General features: G+C 37.4%; 2 protein-coding genes across 3 annotated transcripts; one reads left to right on the top strand and one right to left on the bottom strand.

Moving 5' to 3' along the window:
• LOC104736208 (uncharacterized protein DDB_G0280205-like) lies at positions 12,302-14,220 on the top strand. The gene is made up of 2 exons (XM_010456157.2): positions 12,302-13,405; positions 13,958-14,220. The coding sequence occupies exons 1-2, from the start codon at positions 12,537-12,539 to the stop codon at positions 14,007-14,009; spliced, it is 921 nt and encodes a 306-aa protein (XP_010454459.1). The 5' UTR covers positions 12,302-12,536; the 3' UTR covers positions 14,010-14,220.
• Positions 14,037-16,292, bottom strand: LOC104736207 (protein ROOT PRIMORDIUM DEFECTIVE 1-like). Of its 2 annotated transcripts, none has more exons than XM_010456155.2 (2): positions 16,231-16,292; positions 14,037-16,116 (listed from the first exon to the last, which is right to left on the bottom strand). In XM_010456155.2, exon 2 carries the CDS (start codon positions 16,044-16,046, stop codon positions 14,718-14,720), a length of 1,329 nt encoding a protein of 442 aa, XP_010454457.1. In that variant the 5' UTR covers positions 16,047-16,116; positions 16,231-16,292; the 3' UTR covers positions 14,037-14,717. The 2 variants fall into 2 exon arrangements, with proteins under 2 accessions (XP_010454457.1, XP_010454458.1); XM_010456156.2 differs by having other exon boundaries at positions 14,037-16,067.

Below are 16,292 nucleotides of genomic sequence, written 5' to 3'. Positions count from 1 at the left end.
AAGAATCCATACTTACCCTCTGCCTTTGTCAAGGCAACCTCCAACGGATCGAGAGTGAGAACTTCATCGGTAACCTCATGTGTAACCTCTGAACCATCATCAACCACAAAAGTCTGACCATCTATCATAGGTTTCTTGAGCAGCTTATTCATCTCAAACCTTGCGATCATATCCCCCAGCTGGAGATCGATCGCTCCCCCTTGCACATCTATAATCGCACCAGCTGTGCATAAGAATGATCTACCCAAGATCAGGGGGTCACATGGTTCTTCTTCAAGTTCCAGAACCACAAAGTCTGCTGGTATAAGCGTATCCCCTATCTGGACATGTATATCCTCCAACACTCCTATGGGGCGCTTGGTGGATCTATCCGCGAATACTAACGAAATCCGTGTAGACTTGAATTTCGTGTATCCGAGCCTTTTAGCCACTGAATATGGCATAAGTTTCACACTGGAACCTAGATCACAGAGGGAGTTTGCAAAAATCGTTTTACCGATTCTCACGGATAAGACAAATCGCCCTGGATCATCTCTCTTCTTTAGCACTTTGTTTTGCAGCACAGCACTGCACTCTCTTGAAACCATCATCACGTTCTCTTCCTCTGACACTCTCCCAGAAACTAACCCTTTCACATATCTCTTCAAAGCAGGTATCATCTGAACAGCATCAGCTAGGGGTAGTTTTACCGTCAATTCTCTCAACATCTCCTTGCACTTTGCATCCTCCAAATCCTTGCGAGATTTCTTAGGAGGAACAGGGTAAGGAACCCTAGGGGTGTACACGCGTGCAGGAGGTACCTCAGTAGGAACGGTCTGATCGGGAGTCGGGAGCACGTGCTCGCTGGGTGGGAGCACATGCTCGCCGGATGCTTCGGCTTCTTTTTGACTCAACGGTGGAGTCTCAGCAGCATGTTGAGGAAGGTATTCTTCAGCAATACCCTTGCCCTTGTCAAGCCTAGCGGATGGTGCTTCTCTAGGGGGTAACTTCTTTCCTCCCCTTAGCTCAATCGCATTGACATACTCGTTCCGCGGGTTTGCTTCCCCTTTTCCGGGCAGAGTCCCAGGAGTTCTTTTCACGGCTTCAGCAGTCTGTGCAACCTGAACATCAAGCTTCTTCACATGTGACATTACTGCCTCATACTTCCCATTAAGGTCATTGTACATGGTATCGACCTTAGCGTTGATTTCCACTGAAGCTTTTTGTTGATTCACCAAGAGTTGTTGCATCATGTTTTTCAGCTCATCCTGAGAGCTGCTAGCAGATGAAGGTCCCAACTGCTGGTTGGTGTAAGGCAGTGCTTGCTGAGCGCTTGTATATGCCTGCTGGTTCCCCCCTTGGAAACGGTTTTGAGTGGGCACAAACTGTTTGCCTTGGAAGTTGTTTGAGAAGGTTTTCTGATAACCCATCTGATTCTGAGCTCCTTGCTGCGGATACACCTGATCCTGAGGATTCTCCACGTTGGTGCTTCTATAGGACAAATTCGGATGGCTTCTGTAGTTCGGGTTGAAACCCCTGTTCTGCACAAAACCTTGCCCACTCACATAATTAACCTCCATCATTTCATCCTCTCCATCAGAAATCTCCTGAGCTAGCGGCATGTCTCCGGTCTCATCGACAAAATGGACAGTTTTCTGGCTCCCCTTCAGAAGAAGGTTCACCTTGGCTGTCAACTCGTCGATCTTTTGCGTATCGACACTGTTGACCTTCACGGACCTGTCATACTCAGGAGCCTTGTTGCTGGAGCTTGCAGCTAGGTTCTCAATTAACTGATATGCTCATTCCTTAGACTTTATCATAAAATCCCCATTGCTGGCCGAGTTGAGAGCGTTTCTGTAGTCCCAGTTAACTCCATCATAGAAAATGCCCAGAATCTGTTCATCACTGAATCCATGGTGCGGACACTCTCTACGGTACTCTTTGTACCTCTCCCAAGCCTCGCAGAAGGCTTCTCTAGTGTGCTGTTGGAACGAGGAAATCTTGTTCCTCAGGGCAGCAGTCTTAGCCTTGGTGTAGAAATGGTCCAGAAACACAGATCTACACTGTTCCCATGATGTCAGAGACCCAGGTGGCAATGACTTCAGCCAACGTGAAGCTCTATCCGCAAGAGAGAAGGGAAAGAGCTTGCACTTCAGAAAGTCTGGCGGTATCCCATTTGAACCAGTGGTGCTACATATCTCCTCAAAATTCTCGATGTGGTCCATCGGAATCTCAGCTGGGAGACCGTGAAATAGGTGCTGCTTCACTAGAGAGATCATCTGTGGCTTGATCTCAAAATCTTGTCTCGGGATGGTGGGAGGAACAATCGCCGCTCGGTTGGTGTAGAACACATGCGGGTTGTCCTTGTCCCCAATGGACGGTTGTGGCGGCGCGGCTCTTTCGTGTTGAGCATGGAGCAACTGCCCCAACTGTTGTCGAAGTTGCTGCAACTCGGCAGCCATATCCTCATTGTTTCTGTTGTCACCCATGTTGACGGATTGAAACTTTCTGTTCTTGCGGTTTGTTCTTTCTGCCAAAGAGAGCTCTGCGGCTGACAAAGCAACTAGTTCTTCGGTGTTGTTTCTTCTTGTAGATCTTCTTGACATGCACCTGAAACACACGCAAAGAAGAAGCAGAAAGACAAATCAGTAAGGTCTTAGTCTAGTAATTTCGCCGAAAACCAAAGGTAAAAATTTGGTCCCCGGCAACGGCGCCAAAAACTTGATACACAGAGTTTTAAACCCTATTTTCCTACTGCAAGTGCACAGCAAAGAAGTAGTACTTAGGGGTCGAATCCCACGAAGACCAAGTTTTACTCTATGGTTCTATTGGTTCAATTTCAAGCTAAGACAATTCAAAGTTGGGTTTGTTTGGTAACAGTAACGCGATTAAAACGGTATAAAAAGGCAATAAGCAAAACACTAGATCAGGGGTAATTCTCGGGAATTTCAGAGATAGCAACTAAACAACTATTCAGGGCATAGATTAAGTACCAGTCTAGAACTCAAACATAAATATAAACTGATCCACTGTCGTGGTATCAATAACTCTATCTGATCGATTCTGTGCGGAAACGCGGAGCACGTGCTCAGACATCCGGAGCACATGCTCGGCGGTCCATAAACCCTAAACTGTCGTTTGAGCCCAGAATCGCAGACAAGCATTAAAGAACAGGAATGATAAGTTCACAAATCACCTACACATCAACTTTCGCAGGTCTAGGATAATTTGCCCACTAATGTCTTTTCTAGCAACCTATTACACTTTTGATGAATAGATAAACCTAGAATCATAGATTGGGTGATCAAATCAACCTAAGCATTAAGTCTAACAATAGTGAAGACAATCGATTATATAAAGCCCTATTTGTGTTCTGTTGCTAACCCATGAAACCCCTTTTGAAACCCCTAATCTAGCAAAGAAAACTACTCAGACATAGAGAAATGAATCATAGCAAAAGATGAGAAATTCAATGACATAAAAATAAAAAGGGTTCAGAGAATGCTTCACAAGGTAGCCGCTCTTCTCCCTCTCACAAAAACGTCGCTCAAAAACAAAAGAAAAAGGTATATCCCTCTCTCCTAAAAACCCTAGGTTAAATAGCATACAAGTAGAGAAAAATAAGGAAAGATTCCAAATTCAAATCTCCCTATTAAAAAGCGATCTCAGCCCTCTTTCTCTCACAAAGGATCGCCTAAAATAAGGGGAATTAGGCAGGGAATCGGCGCCTAGATGCTTGCCACGTGTCGTCATGAAACCGTAGAGTTGGGAGCATGTGCTCGGAAATCGGGAGCATGTGCTCCTGGGTCTAAAATCAGCTTTTCTGCTCCAATTCAACTCCTTTCTGCTCTGATTGCTCCTGCTGTTCCAATCCTTGCTTTTAGCTTCCTAGCCTCTTATTATAACCTGAAAAGGACTCAAACAACTACAAAACTATCAAATAAACGGATCAAAGTGAGTCAAAACCGTAACATATCAGTGCTTAACATGGAGGGTTTATATTGAGCTCAAGGTTAGATGGTAAGGTGAAGTTTACTTTCAAAACAAGTGGGTTTGGGTTTTGAAATTTAAGTTTTTACCTAAACTACAACAACCACAAATTTATTACATTAAAACAACCTACAAACCCTACACCATCAAACAATAAGTTTGATGTTGAAGCATTCATCAAACCCAACCACTCGACAAGTATCTCTCTAATCAAGTACTATCCGTATTTATCACAACCAACAAACAAAAAGCAATCATCAATGACTGACTCGACTATTACCTAATCTAACACTAAATAAATTACAAACTCATACTCAAACACTTGATCAAACTCATCACTTATTACATTTATAAGACCATACCTTTTTACACAATTATTTATACACAAACAAAGCAAACATAACACTAGTGTTTCATGAAAAAGCTACTAATTCATCCCAACACACAACCGCAAACAATAACTATCAACAACATGTGAAAGCTGTCGTACCATACCTTTTCAAATAAGAGAATCCAATAGCTGTGTCCGCTTCATGAATACCACTCCAAATCAAATCCATTTGACCTCGCACAAACATGTAAAAAGAGTCAATATAAATCACAAAAAACAAAAACAAAAACATTCTACTCTTAATAAGAACAACAGACTAATCTCATAAAAAAAGAAAGTTTCGATTACAACCACAAACCCATATAACAAAACTATCAAACATATCTAATCTCAACCAAAACTATCAGACAATAAATCGTAAACCCTCCAAAACTATCAGACAATAAATCGTAATGAGACAACACTAATTTCCCAATCAAGCAAATAACCGGTTGATTAAACTAATCTCATAATCAATTGAACATCAAACTAATCTCATAATCAATTTAACAACAGAATAATCTCATACATGCAATAGATCGGAATTGAATCAACATACATGCAATAGATCGGAATTGAGAAGACGAACCATCTCGTCTCCGATTCGTTAGCCAGTGGACCTCACCGTTCGCTGTAGGCCACCAGAAAACCTCTGCCATCGTTGTCTCACCAAAATAAGCCTCCGCCGTCGTTTGCCGTGAGAACTAAACCGTCCTATCTGACGGTTACGCCGATTTGGAAGTCGTCGCCTTTGGGTAACCAACAAACAACCACTTTACGCCGGAAAATTCAATGGATTCGACGCGAATCCATTGATTTCTCCGATTTCATCAACAATCGCCGTTTCTGTCGCCTTTAGAAACGAGAGAGAAGGGAGAGAGACAGTCGGGAGGAAAAAGAAAAAGAAATGAGAAAAAAAACCCCCCGGTTTTATATTTACCTACCAACCTCTCATGTAACGCCACTTTTCGTTCTTAAGGCGTTGCTCGGAATACTTCTGACAGTAACGATACTCAGCAAAATGGACTCATTTATGGGTTTTTTAATATTTCTTTGGGACCCAAATACAAAAGCAACCCAACAAGCAACCCAACGAGAAACGCCCAGTAATCATACTCTTACAAATTACAATATTTCCAATTAACTGTGACACGTGTCATCTTAAAAAATCAGTTAAATAGGCTCAATTTTTATGTCCGCCGCATAATTCTTTAGGAAGCAAAAAAGGACTTTTGTATGTCACAGCAACCAATCTCTCAGTTGTTGGACGAGTTATCATCAACGTATTAAGTTATGGTTAGTGTTCTCTACATATATATTTTATTCACTTTTCTACATATTTTGATCGACGAATATATCTGTCAAAAAAAAAAATGTAGGATTTCTCCACCGCAGCATAAATGTTTGAAAGAATGGAAGCGGTGGCCGGTTCACATAGAGAAGCTATTGGACCACTTTGACTAACAGCTACAATTTTCATATATCTTTCCTCCCGTAACCCATTTTTCTTTACCAGAAATTAATTAAATCTGATACAATATTTAGTAGTCTTATCTCTTATGATAACAGCGAGGAACCATTGAGCAAAGTCACAGTGTCACGACCGATCGAGAGGTGTCACCTTTCAGATGTTTGTTTGTTAACTGTTATTGAACAGTGTAATATACCTCCCTTCTCGTTATAACGCTCCAAATAACAAGTGTTATAATTAATATCAAGTTTTTGGTTGTATGAGCACGAAGATATTTGATATCTAATTGTCATAAAATAATTAAATATGAATGAACATATGAATTAAACCTAAAATAGCTACTAATTCAGAAATTGTTATCACGGGAATTTTGTACTGTGAACAGTAATTAAGTGCGATATGGATATATATATATATGAGACAATCTTCCAGCCTCGAGCAGTATTGCTATAGCAGAAGCTCTGTACGTACATATATGTTAGGCAACATCCCTCGAAGCTAAGAATATAACATATGCATCTATGTGAATTTATAAAGCAACTTTCCAACATGTTGAGTGGAACCAAGGATGCATACACAAGCCTTTCGTCCCCTTAGAGTATCTATACAATTATACATGTTAGACATCCTTAAAGTATCACTATTTCCTAACTTTATCCTTAAAAGCTTATATATATATGATCATATTGTTGATTCATTGATTGTATGGCTAAGCACATGATAGGATAATGGGGTGAGTTTGTCCTGATATTTTGGAACAATGTACCTTCTATTGTACGATGAAGATAAATGTAAATATCTAGAAAAATATCGAATTTCATTTTTTTACTGTCCACATTTTTTGATAGTTTGCTAAAAAGAAAAAAAGAAAAAAAAAGGTTGCTGGAAAAGAAAAGAGTGAAGGATGGTGGAAGGAAACAGAAGGAAGCTTTGATTGTTGTCGGAACGTGGAAAGATCTCACGTGGCAGTTTCACTCTGATTGGGTCCTAAACCACCGGCCCACGTGTCATGACACTTGTCACTGGGACCTCTCTATCTCTCTCTTTCTCTCTTACTCTCTTACAGCCGCAAGTTGTACGATTGCCGTTCTTATTAGGATGCGTCACATCATCAATCCTCAGCCCACTACCTTCCTCCATTAACCCATCAAACCGGTCTCTAGTTTCTGTGTGTATATCGACGGAATGGATTGGTAAACATATCACCATTGGGCGCTAAGATTTTACCACTTGAATGATTACTAACTGATATAGAAGAAACACAAAGCGGAAAACGAAATAAAATGATACACACCTAATATTGTTCATCGTAGTGTCTACACACCCAGTAGTGTTAGCTAATGTGAAGATACTACGATATTGTACTCGAGACAATACACACCTAATAATAATATTGTACTCGAGACAAATTCTTACATATGCAGCCATGCAGGTTCCATATGTTAAACGTCAAGACACAAAACATTTGTATAAGATATATACCGAGTTATTGGTCATTTCTATGAGCTAATTATATGTATACCAACTAAAAACATGTCTTATGGTTGCCCAAATACCGATTCCGACGGTTTACACAAAGAAAACCCCTAAAAGCACGATTCACTCCACACTTTGTTATTCTTTTTTTTTTACAAGTTAATATTATAAAAACATACATACTAAACTATTGGTAAAAGATTAATTTAAAAAAACAAGATTAAATTAATTAGTTAAAAGGCATATAGCTATGACTATGATACGAGTTAAACCAGTAATTAACTAATTTGCTTGAGTTGTACGTATGTTAAAGTTGAAATTTTGTAATCAGTATACTAAACGAGATTTGTGAACATGTCCATGGCAATTTACAGATTTGGCGGAATTTATAGTTACTTCGAAACAAGTTGTAACCGTCGCTTTGCAATATATTCTAGACTTGAAACTTGAAAGTTTTCTAAACTCAGTGACGTTTATCAAATGTCATATTCGATATATTAATATTCTGATAAGTATTTAACGCTATATGATCTTACGTACACTGAAGAGATAAACATTCTTGGTTACTAAGTATTTTTGCTTTTGTATACACAGCAATCTAGCGACTGCAAAGGCTGACTCTGATGCATGCTGGTGTGTTTAGTAAATTGCATTTTCTTACTATAGCAGTGAGAAATACAATGATTAGGATTCAGATTTGTGACGACAAAAATATTATATTCGCTTGGGCATTGGTGTGAACGGAATCCAACAAAAAAAGGCTTTGATTGGTGGAATTGGTGGTCTCTCTATACAACAAAACTAAAACCAAAAGCATTTGCATCTTTATCCACTTCTTCACGGTTCACATCTCTCGTCTTTATCTGGATATTTATCTTTGTGTCTTTTCCCTCATTTTATAAACAAGTTTATCAGATTGAGTTTTTACTTTTGTCAACTTTAATTAATGATCGTTCTTCTTATGATGTATAGTTGTGTACTTGTCTATTACTCATCAAAAATTACTCTTTCGAAAGTACTTTATAAAACATCCTTTACTTTACACATATCATATTGTATCTCATGGTGTTATATTTTAAAACAATATGAATATAATTCTTTTAGAACCAATTGTGTAACATAACTATATATTAGTCCTCTCCTCACTGCAAAAAAGTGGAAACAGCATAGATACTTATGTAATCCAAAATAAAGAAATAGTTTATTTCTGAAGTGAACCATATACTAGCGAGATAGAATTTCATAACTTGAGAAAACAGCAATTAATGGAGGCCAATCACACCCAAATAAAACGCAGAAGCTTTGACTTTGAACTATGAGTAGCAGGTAATAGTAATAGAAAATTATACATATTCGCTCAAACCATGACTCCTTCTGCCAGTAACACGATACTATCGCGCGATTGTAGTTATTTGGAAAATGAATACTTAAATAAACTTAATTATACCATCTCTTGGGGGAACCAACCAAAATTTGCAATTTGTAAACGTTTATCATCTTTTATTTACTTTATGCGTTGGCGATAGATAAATATAGTTTTACATAATTACGTTTTCATATATAAAATTTAAACAGTCATGTATTTGTAAGTGTTTACCTCTCTAGACTCTAATAATTAAAAGAAAAAATATTTTATAATATAATACATTGATAGATGAAACCATTACATATAATGTGAAAAAAGAAAAAGTATAAATGTGAAAATTAAATAAAAATCTTTACAACGACGACTTGTTGTAGTGATTAAAAGTGAATAAATACGGAGGAAGTCGAGGGTGGTCCAAAATTGACAACTAAATGATAAACAGTGAAGCGCATGTGCATGCATGCAATAATACATATATTAGTGAATCACAATAAAAAAAAAATTAAAATGGAAATGAGAAGCCGCTGCTACATTTTCTCCAATATATATACAACGTAAAAAATCCTCATAAGTTTTTTTTATATTGATATGATTGAAGATCAATTACTGCAATAGCAACTCATCAAACTAGCTTCATGTGAGGATTAACTAAACTAAGTTAGCAATATCTTAATATTTTATAATATTTTAAGTAATTAAAGTTCATAATTTTATAAAAACAAAAGAAACAAAATTATGAATCACTTACAGCGCCAGTAAAATAGTTCTTGTCACAACTTACATATTCACATTTAAAAGTCGTACTAGTTATACGATCTACATACAATTACAGCCAGATTAAATCATCTTTACCGGATAAGAATAAATATACTAAGTGAAGGGGATGAGAGAAAATGAGAGTTTTATATCCGAGTATATATGAATAATTTCCAACTTAAAGCAGTAATTATTGACTCTCCCTAACAAAGTTTTACCAACGACCTTTCATTTCTTTACTCTTGAGTCTGCCGTTGACTCTTTCTTTGTCCCATACATACCTGAATCTGTTTTACCTACATAGCGTATTTTTCTTTCTTTAAAAAAAAAAAAGGAATTCGATATATTAATTAAATTTCTCAAAAAATTATGTTTATACAATTATACTTAGCCAATATTCATTATTTACTAAATCCTTTCTAAATTAGTCGTATATCGAACGATTTAAAGATTATTAACAAGTTGTCGATTTGACATACATGTTGTGCATGGCATCAGCACACTTAAATGCTTGGTAAATCTCTTTTTGTAACTAAAATGATGCTTAATGAATGTTGCTATACAAATATTGGTGGGCTCTCAGTAGCAGAGCCAACGTCGGTCGGTCGCAGTCGGTGAGATGGGGGCACATGTCTCGGGTGATAAATAGAAAGTGTTTGAATGATGGTGTAATCAAACTCAATTTTAAAACGTTACTGAACCAGTGAACCTAAAGTTACATTCATTATCTTTTTGATATATGAAAGAGTAAAATTAGGGAGTAAAATGTGCAATAAATGTTTTAAGAAAATGGAATATGATTTATTTTTTGATATCTGTTGTGATACAGAAATTACTTTTACTGTCACTAGTACTGCTGTCTGAAAAAACTCTGCCAAAGAGAAAAAAAAGGAGAGAAAACAAATTGGCCATACCTCTGTCACTCACTCCCTCTTCAGGGTAATACACACACACGTATATCTCTACATATATCGCAATATCGTAAGAGAAAAAGATAATAATAATTCCATACTTGCAAATCTTTATAAGCTGCAATTCTTTTAATTTGACTTCACCGGTGACCCATATGTAATTAATTATCAGAAACCAACACAACAATTACTAGAATGTTATTTTAATTAAGATAATTTTGGTTTATGATCTGCGGTTGGAAAATAGAAAACTAACATTTGATTTCTAATGACACCCTTTTAGTGAGTGAAAGTGAAATTAGGAAAAAGGGCCGTATTGAATTATATAGTACATTGGCAATGAAAGGAGGGAGGGAGGGAGAGAGAGGGAGAGAGTTGAATTTGAAAGAAACCTCGAATTTGGACTATTTCTGCTTTTATATATCCCCACAGTATTGCCTGCAGACACTTTTTCACCATACCTCTCCCTCTCTCATTCTGTGGTGTTGTCATAATCTCAATCTCTTTTAGTACAACAACTTTTTTGGTGAATAACATAACTATTACTACAATTCTGCATCCATTGATGGAGAAAATAAAAACTAGATAACTACTGCTGTCTCTTAGTCAAATAAAGCTCAAATTTAATAGTCGCTCTACACATTTTCTTTGACCGCATCTACTGAAACCCTATCGATTTTAAACTACGGTTAGAAAAAGAAAAAAAAGGTATATATTCTCCTTTCTGCTTCTTAATTTCGTTTATATTTATCTTACGTTTCTTGAATTAATCTTTTTTTTTTAAAAAAAAATCTCTGTATTTTGGTTTCTCGAATTAATGTATTTTGGTTTCCTTAAATCTGTGTACTAATATAGTATGAGATCCTAGATTTAGGCATGAATCAAGACAAACTAAAGTTACCATTATCTGTAAACGTTTGACTAGTTAGTTTTGAACAAATCTCGTATGTATGTACGTAGTAGACCATTGTTTTGTTTCTCGGAATAAACGGATAATGGGTAATGATCGTATATGGTAATACTCTATTCAATTCATTCGTGTTTATATCATTTGTGTACTTTCACATAAAATTTCAAAAAATGGTAAAATTCCAAGAATCAAAAATATCTTCATAAGTTATATAGGGTACGGCTCTTTTTCACTAAATCGAATCTAGTAAAAATTTCAATGTCTGTTATAAAGTGACCGGTAGAATATTAATATTTGCATCATATATGCAAAAAATAAAAAGAAAGAAATCATTTAAAAGAGCATTTGTTGATCTTCATGTAGGTGGGTCCCACTGTACTTACAGACAAAGGCTTTTAACAGAAGACTAGTGTCATATGGATTCTCTTCCCTAAAACTCCAATAATACCCCCCCCTCCCCCTCCCAAAACAGAAAGAATTTTTTTTTTTCTTTTTAAAAAAAGACATTTGTTGTTTTTAAATATATCAAACCTTTTAAATTTCTGCATAATTTTCATTATCTATCTTTAGATTCAATCAATCAAAAAATCTTCTGTTGCGATAAGACCCCTTTTTTTTTTATTGGGGAAGTCATGTTGCTAAGATTACTACACAAGACAAACACACAGTTTATCTCTTACCATTTACATTATTCTAAATATAGTAGTATCAGTTTAGCATGTCTTGTAGTGGATACAAAATTTTAGACTTCTTTTTCAGGGAACAGTCACTTTAAATATTTGCTTACACGAAAAGAAAAGAAAAGAAATTAACACAATTTCTTCTACCAATTTTATCTTTTGTTGAGCATAGAGGACACTTTGGTCAATTACTGTCAAGTGCCCAACCATCCAAACAGACCCATTTACGGCAAAGTTTAATGAAAGAAAAAAACAATTCAGTTTTTGCCAAAATTGGGAGAGAAAAAAACACACACACACACAGACACTGTTTAACTCTGAAGTAAATATGTCTCAATTTTTATAATAATTTCGAGTTTTTTTACAAAAATAAAATTTCAGTAATATTGGGCGAGAAGAGCAGAGTATTTATATCACCCACGAGGCTTTGCTTCTTCTTCCTCCTTCATCACCTCTCTTTCTCTTTCTGTTCTCTTTCCGGAGACATTTGTCTAAATCTCATCATCTTCATCATTATTTACAATCTCTTCTAACTCAAAACAAAAGCCTTGAGAAAGAAAAAAAAAATGATTCAAGAGAAGAAACACATGTTGTTAGTAGTTATATAAATCGTAATTAAAATCTTTAATGGTCAGATCAAACAAGCAAGAACCACGCGTCTCAGCTACTTACATCCGATCTCTCGTGAAGCAACAACTTGCTTCTTCCACCACCACTACTACTATTATGACCACCACAACCGATGGAAGCGGTGGCGGCGGTGGCGGCGGCAAAACGCAATCGCAAACGCAAACTCACAAGAAACAAGTGAGGAGGCGACTCCACACTAGCCGTCCTTACCAAGAACGTCTCCTCAACATGGCTGAAGCTCGTAGAGAAATCGTCACCGCTTTAAAACAACACCGCGCTTCCATGAGACAAGCCTCGAGGATCCCACCGCCTCAACCACCGCCACCACCGCAGCCGCTTAATCTCTTCTCTCCGTCCCCTCCTCCTCCTCCACCTCCGGATCCGTTTTCTTGGACGAATCCGTCTCTCAATTTCCTCCTCCCTAACCAACCTTTAGGGTTAAACCTAAACTTCCAAGATTTCAACGACTACATCCAAACCTCATCGACAACATCTTCATCTTCATCATCATCATCATCTTCATCTTCCTCATCATCGTTTTTTCCGACTAATCCACACATCTACTCTTCCCCTTCACCTCCTCCCACCTTCACCACCGCCACCTCAGATTCAGCTCCTCAACAACCCTCTTCCTCCGCGGGAGAGAACAACGTGGGGACGTCAGCTTGGTGGTCAGAGCTCATGATGAAAACGGTGGAGGCGCCGGAGATTAAACCGGAGACGGAAGAAGTCGAAGATGACGTGTTCCCTAAGCTTAGTGACGTCATGGAGTTCCCTTCGTGGTTAAACCAAACTGAAGAAGAATTGTTTCACCCTTACAATCTCACTGATCATTACTCAATCCCTCACAATCCTCCCTTATCCTGGTAATTAATAATAATTTATTTTTTTGTATGCTAAATTAAATTATTTAATCGGTGTTCTTCCTCCGGAATCACCGGCGGTGAAAATTGCGGCGGTTCTTGCATAAACTTCAGTGATTGAGTTTTGAGACAGAACACATAAAAAAAAAAACAGAATCAATTTTTTTTTGTTTCTTTTTGATAATTAAAAATTTGAACGTATTGATTAAACAATATGAGAAACTTGTGGTATGAGAAGGATCCACATCGGTTTATTGCATGATCTGAAGCTGTCCGTTGTTTTTTTTTGGCTATGGTCCAATCCAATGATAATATCGCCGACATCTATCAAACACTATCCTTACCCCATTTTTCTGAAACTGTCCCGAAACCGTCTTGACGTCATCCAATATATAATTTATAATTATATATTCTTCTTGTGATTGCTTGTATTATTCAAGTTTGGTTGCTTGGTAACTTAGTGTTCTTCATTATATTTTGTTCTTTTTTCCCATTATCGTGGTAATTGATTATATCTACTGTAACATTATTGATGTGTGATATTGTAATTTACAGTATGGAGATTGGAGAGATTGAAGGCATGGATGGAGAAGACTGGCTTGCTTGAACCTCAAAGATTGATTACTGTTTACTCTTTTTTTCGCAGACATGATGAATCAACTCTTTGGTTCTTTTCTTATTTTTACCTTATTTTATTTGTTTTCTTATAAATTTTTCTTTTTGTTCGGAGACATTTTGAATCTTCTTAAAAAATAACATGAAGCCTGCGGAGAGAAAATGTTCGATTTGGCAAAGTCACATGATTATTGCAATAAACTTTTCTTCTTTCTTCTTCTATTATTAATTTTATTTATGTTTAAAATCTTAGTACTAATTTTTAATGTCTCTGTTAAACTCTTTTTTTTTTTTTTTGGGATCCACTGTTCTTTATAGTCTAGTGTGGATTTCAATTGAGTTTTCACAATCATGTTTACAGCTATAATAGGTTTCCCCTTCCCTCACCTATACGAGCATGTTATACAGTTGAATTTACACCTTAGCTAGGTATCTATTTTTTTTTTTTTTTTTTTTTGTCTATTTCAATCTTATTGTAAAATTGATGATACAAATGTAAATAGATTAGTTTTAATCCACCTACTCGGTATTGTGTACAATTCAGACTTCCCTTCTTCTACAATATTAGAGATTCTTTGAATAGAAACTTCATGAACCTTGTGAAGATAGTAATGTCAGGTTTTTACATATACAAAGGAAGAGGAAAGTTTCCAAAATTTCCATCAGATTCTTGCTCAGCAAATGATTTAGAGACTTTTCTCTAAACTTTGTTATGCTCTTCATATGCATCATTCACTTCATCAATGTCCATCTCATCATCATCTGTTCCCACATCATCTTTCTCAAATTCAACACTCAAATTTTCATCTTCTGAACCACTCTCCAGCAATTCTCTTTCTTGCATGTCCAAAGTGTCACTATAAGTTGGAATATCTCTCTTCCTTCCTCTGTAACCCGTAAACTTCAGCAGCTTCTCTTTCCAAAGTATCAAAGGACACTTGTCAATCAGCTCTGGCCCTTCGTAACCTTCTGTCAAGAACACACTGAATCTCTTCCCTCTCTCAGAGACATAGAAGATACCACAATGCTTCAGAAAAATCCTCATCAGCTTCTGCGGCATCACAAACTCCCTCCTGAAATGGGTCAGATGATCCGTCACCAATCTCTTCTCAAGTGTAAAGCTAAGCAGTTCGTGCATAACCGCGATTGCCCGTTTGTCGAATTCCTTTGAACCAGCTTCGAGTCCACGTGCATCAGCATAAGGAGACAGGTAAGATCGTTTCTGAAAATGTTCGATCTTCCCTCTGTACCTGTACATTTTCTTGTATGACGGAGGAAACTTCATGGGGAAAGCCAGTGAAAGCATACCAGGCTTGTGATCGTTTTCCTCAGTTAAACCTAGAGTCTTCTTCTCCAACTCTGTGATAGCCCAAGCTGGGTTCCATGAAACAAGCTCAAGATACTCCTCATCTCCAAGCTTCACAACTTTAAAATGCTGAGGAAACTTGTTGACCCAGTTTATCCTAAAATCAAGAGGCAACCCGAAATCCCTCCGGAAATGAACAATCTTATCCAAAGGAAGCTTCTTATCAACAGACATCATCAAACACCTAGTCACATGTTCTGCAGCCTTGTCTCCATTCTCTTCAAGTAACTTGTCATGCTCGTCCAACAAGTCTTCCCCTTCCTCTGTCAACCCACACCACAAGACCCCTCTCTGATCTTTGTACAACTCAAACAACTTAGGAGACTTTCTAATGAAATCGCTGATCTTATGCGGTTTAGGCAAATTAATCTGCCTTCTATACTGCTCCAACGACCTGACGGTAATGATCATATCTCGCTCACCCTTCAACACCTCCATCAAAAAAATCACTTTGGAAGCAATTTTCCATTTCTCTGTAGCTATCTCGAGCTCTTGGACTCTCTTTTCCCTGCTTCTATCTTGAACACGCTTGCTGCTGGTCATGAACCTCACCCATACCCGTCCAAAAGAGGACTCGCCGGATAAAACGTTTCTCTCAGGCATTATCGCAAACATGTTATGGGCATTCACGTAGAATCGTAGCCTACATCGTAACCCTTCCATCAAAGCCTCACCTTTAAGCAACTAAACAACAACAATCATCAAAGCCTCAGTTTTTGCATCTCCCGATCGACTAAAACACGATAAACGGATCGATGATTAAGATTGTTTACATGAAACCGTAAAACTAGTCTTTCAGATGCCATGCGTTATAAATAATAAATGTACAAATTGAGAGATACAGTACCTTAAACTATACGGCGGAGAAGTGATAGAGTCTCAAGGTAAAGCGGCGAGGTGAAAAATGGG

This window comes from Camelina sativa, chromosome 13 (assembly GCF_000633955.1).
Source record: "Camelina sativa cultivar DH55 chromosome 13, Cs, whole genome shotgun sequence".
Lineage (NCBI taxonomy): Eukaryota > Viridiplantae > Streptophyta > Magnoliopsida > Brassicales > Brassicaceae > Camelina > Camelina sativa.
Note: the sequence above shows the minus strand (reverse complement) of the source record. Positions and strands in the feature narration are given on the sequence as shown.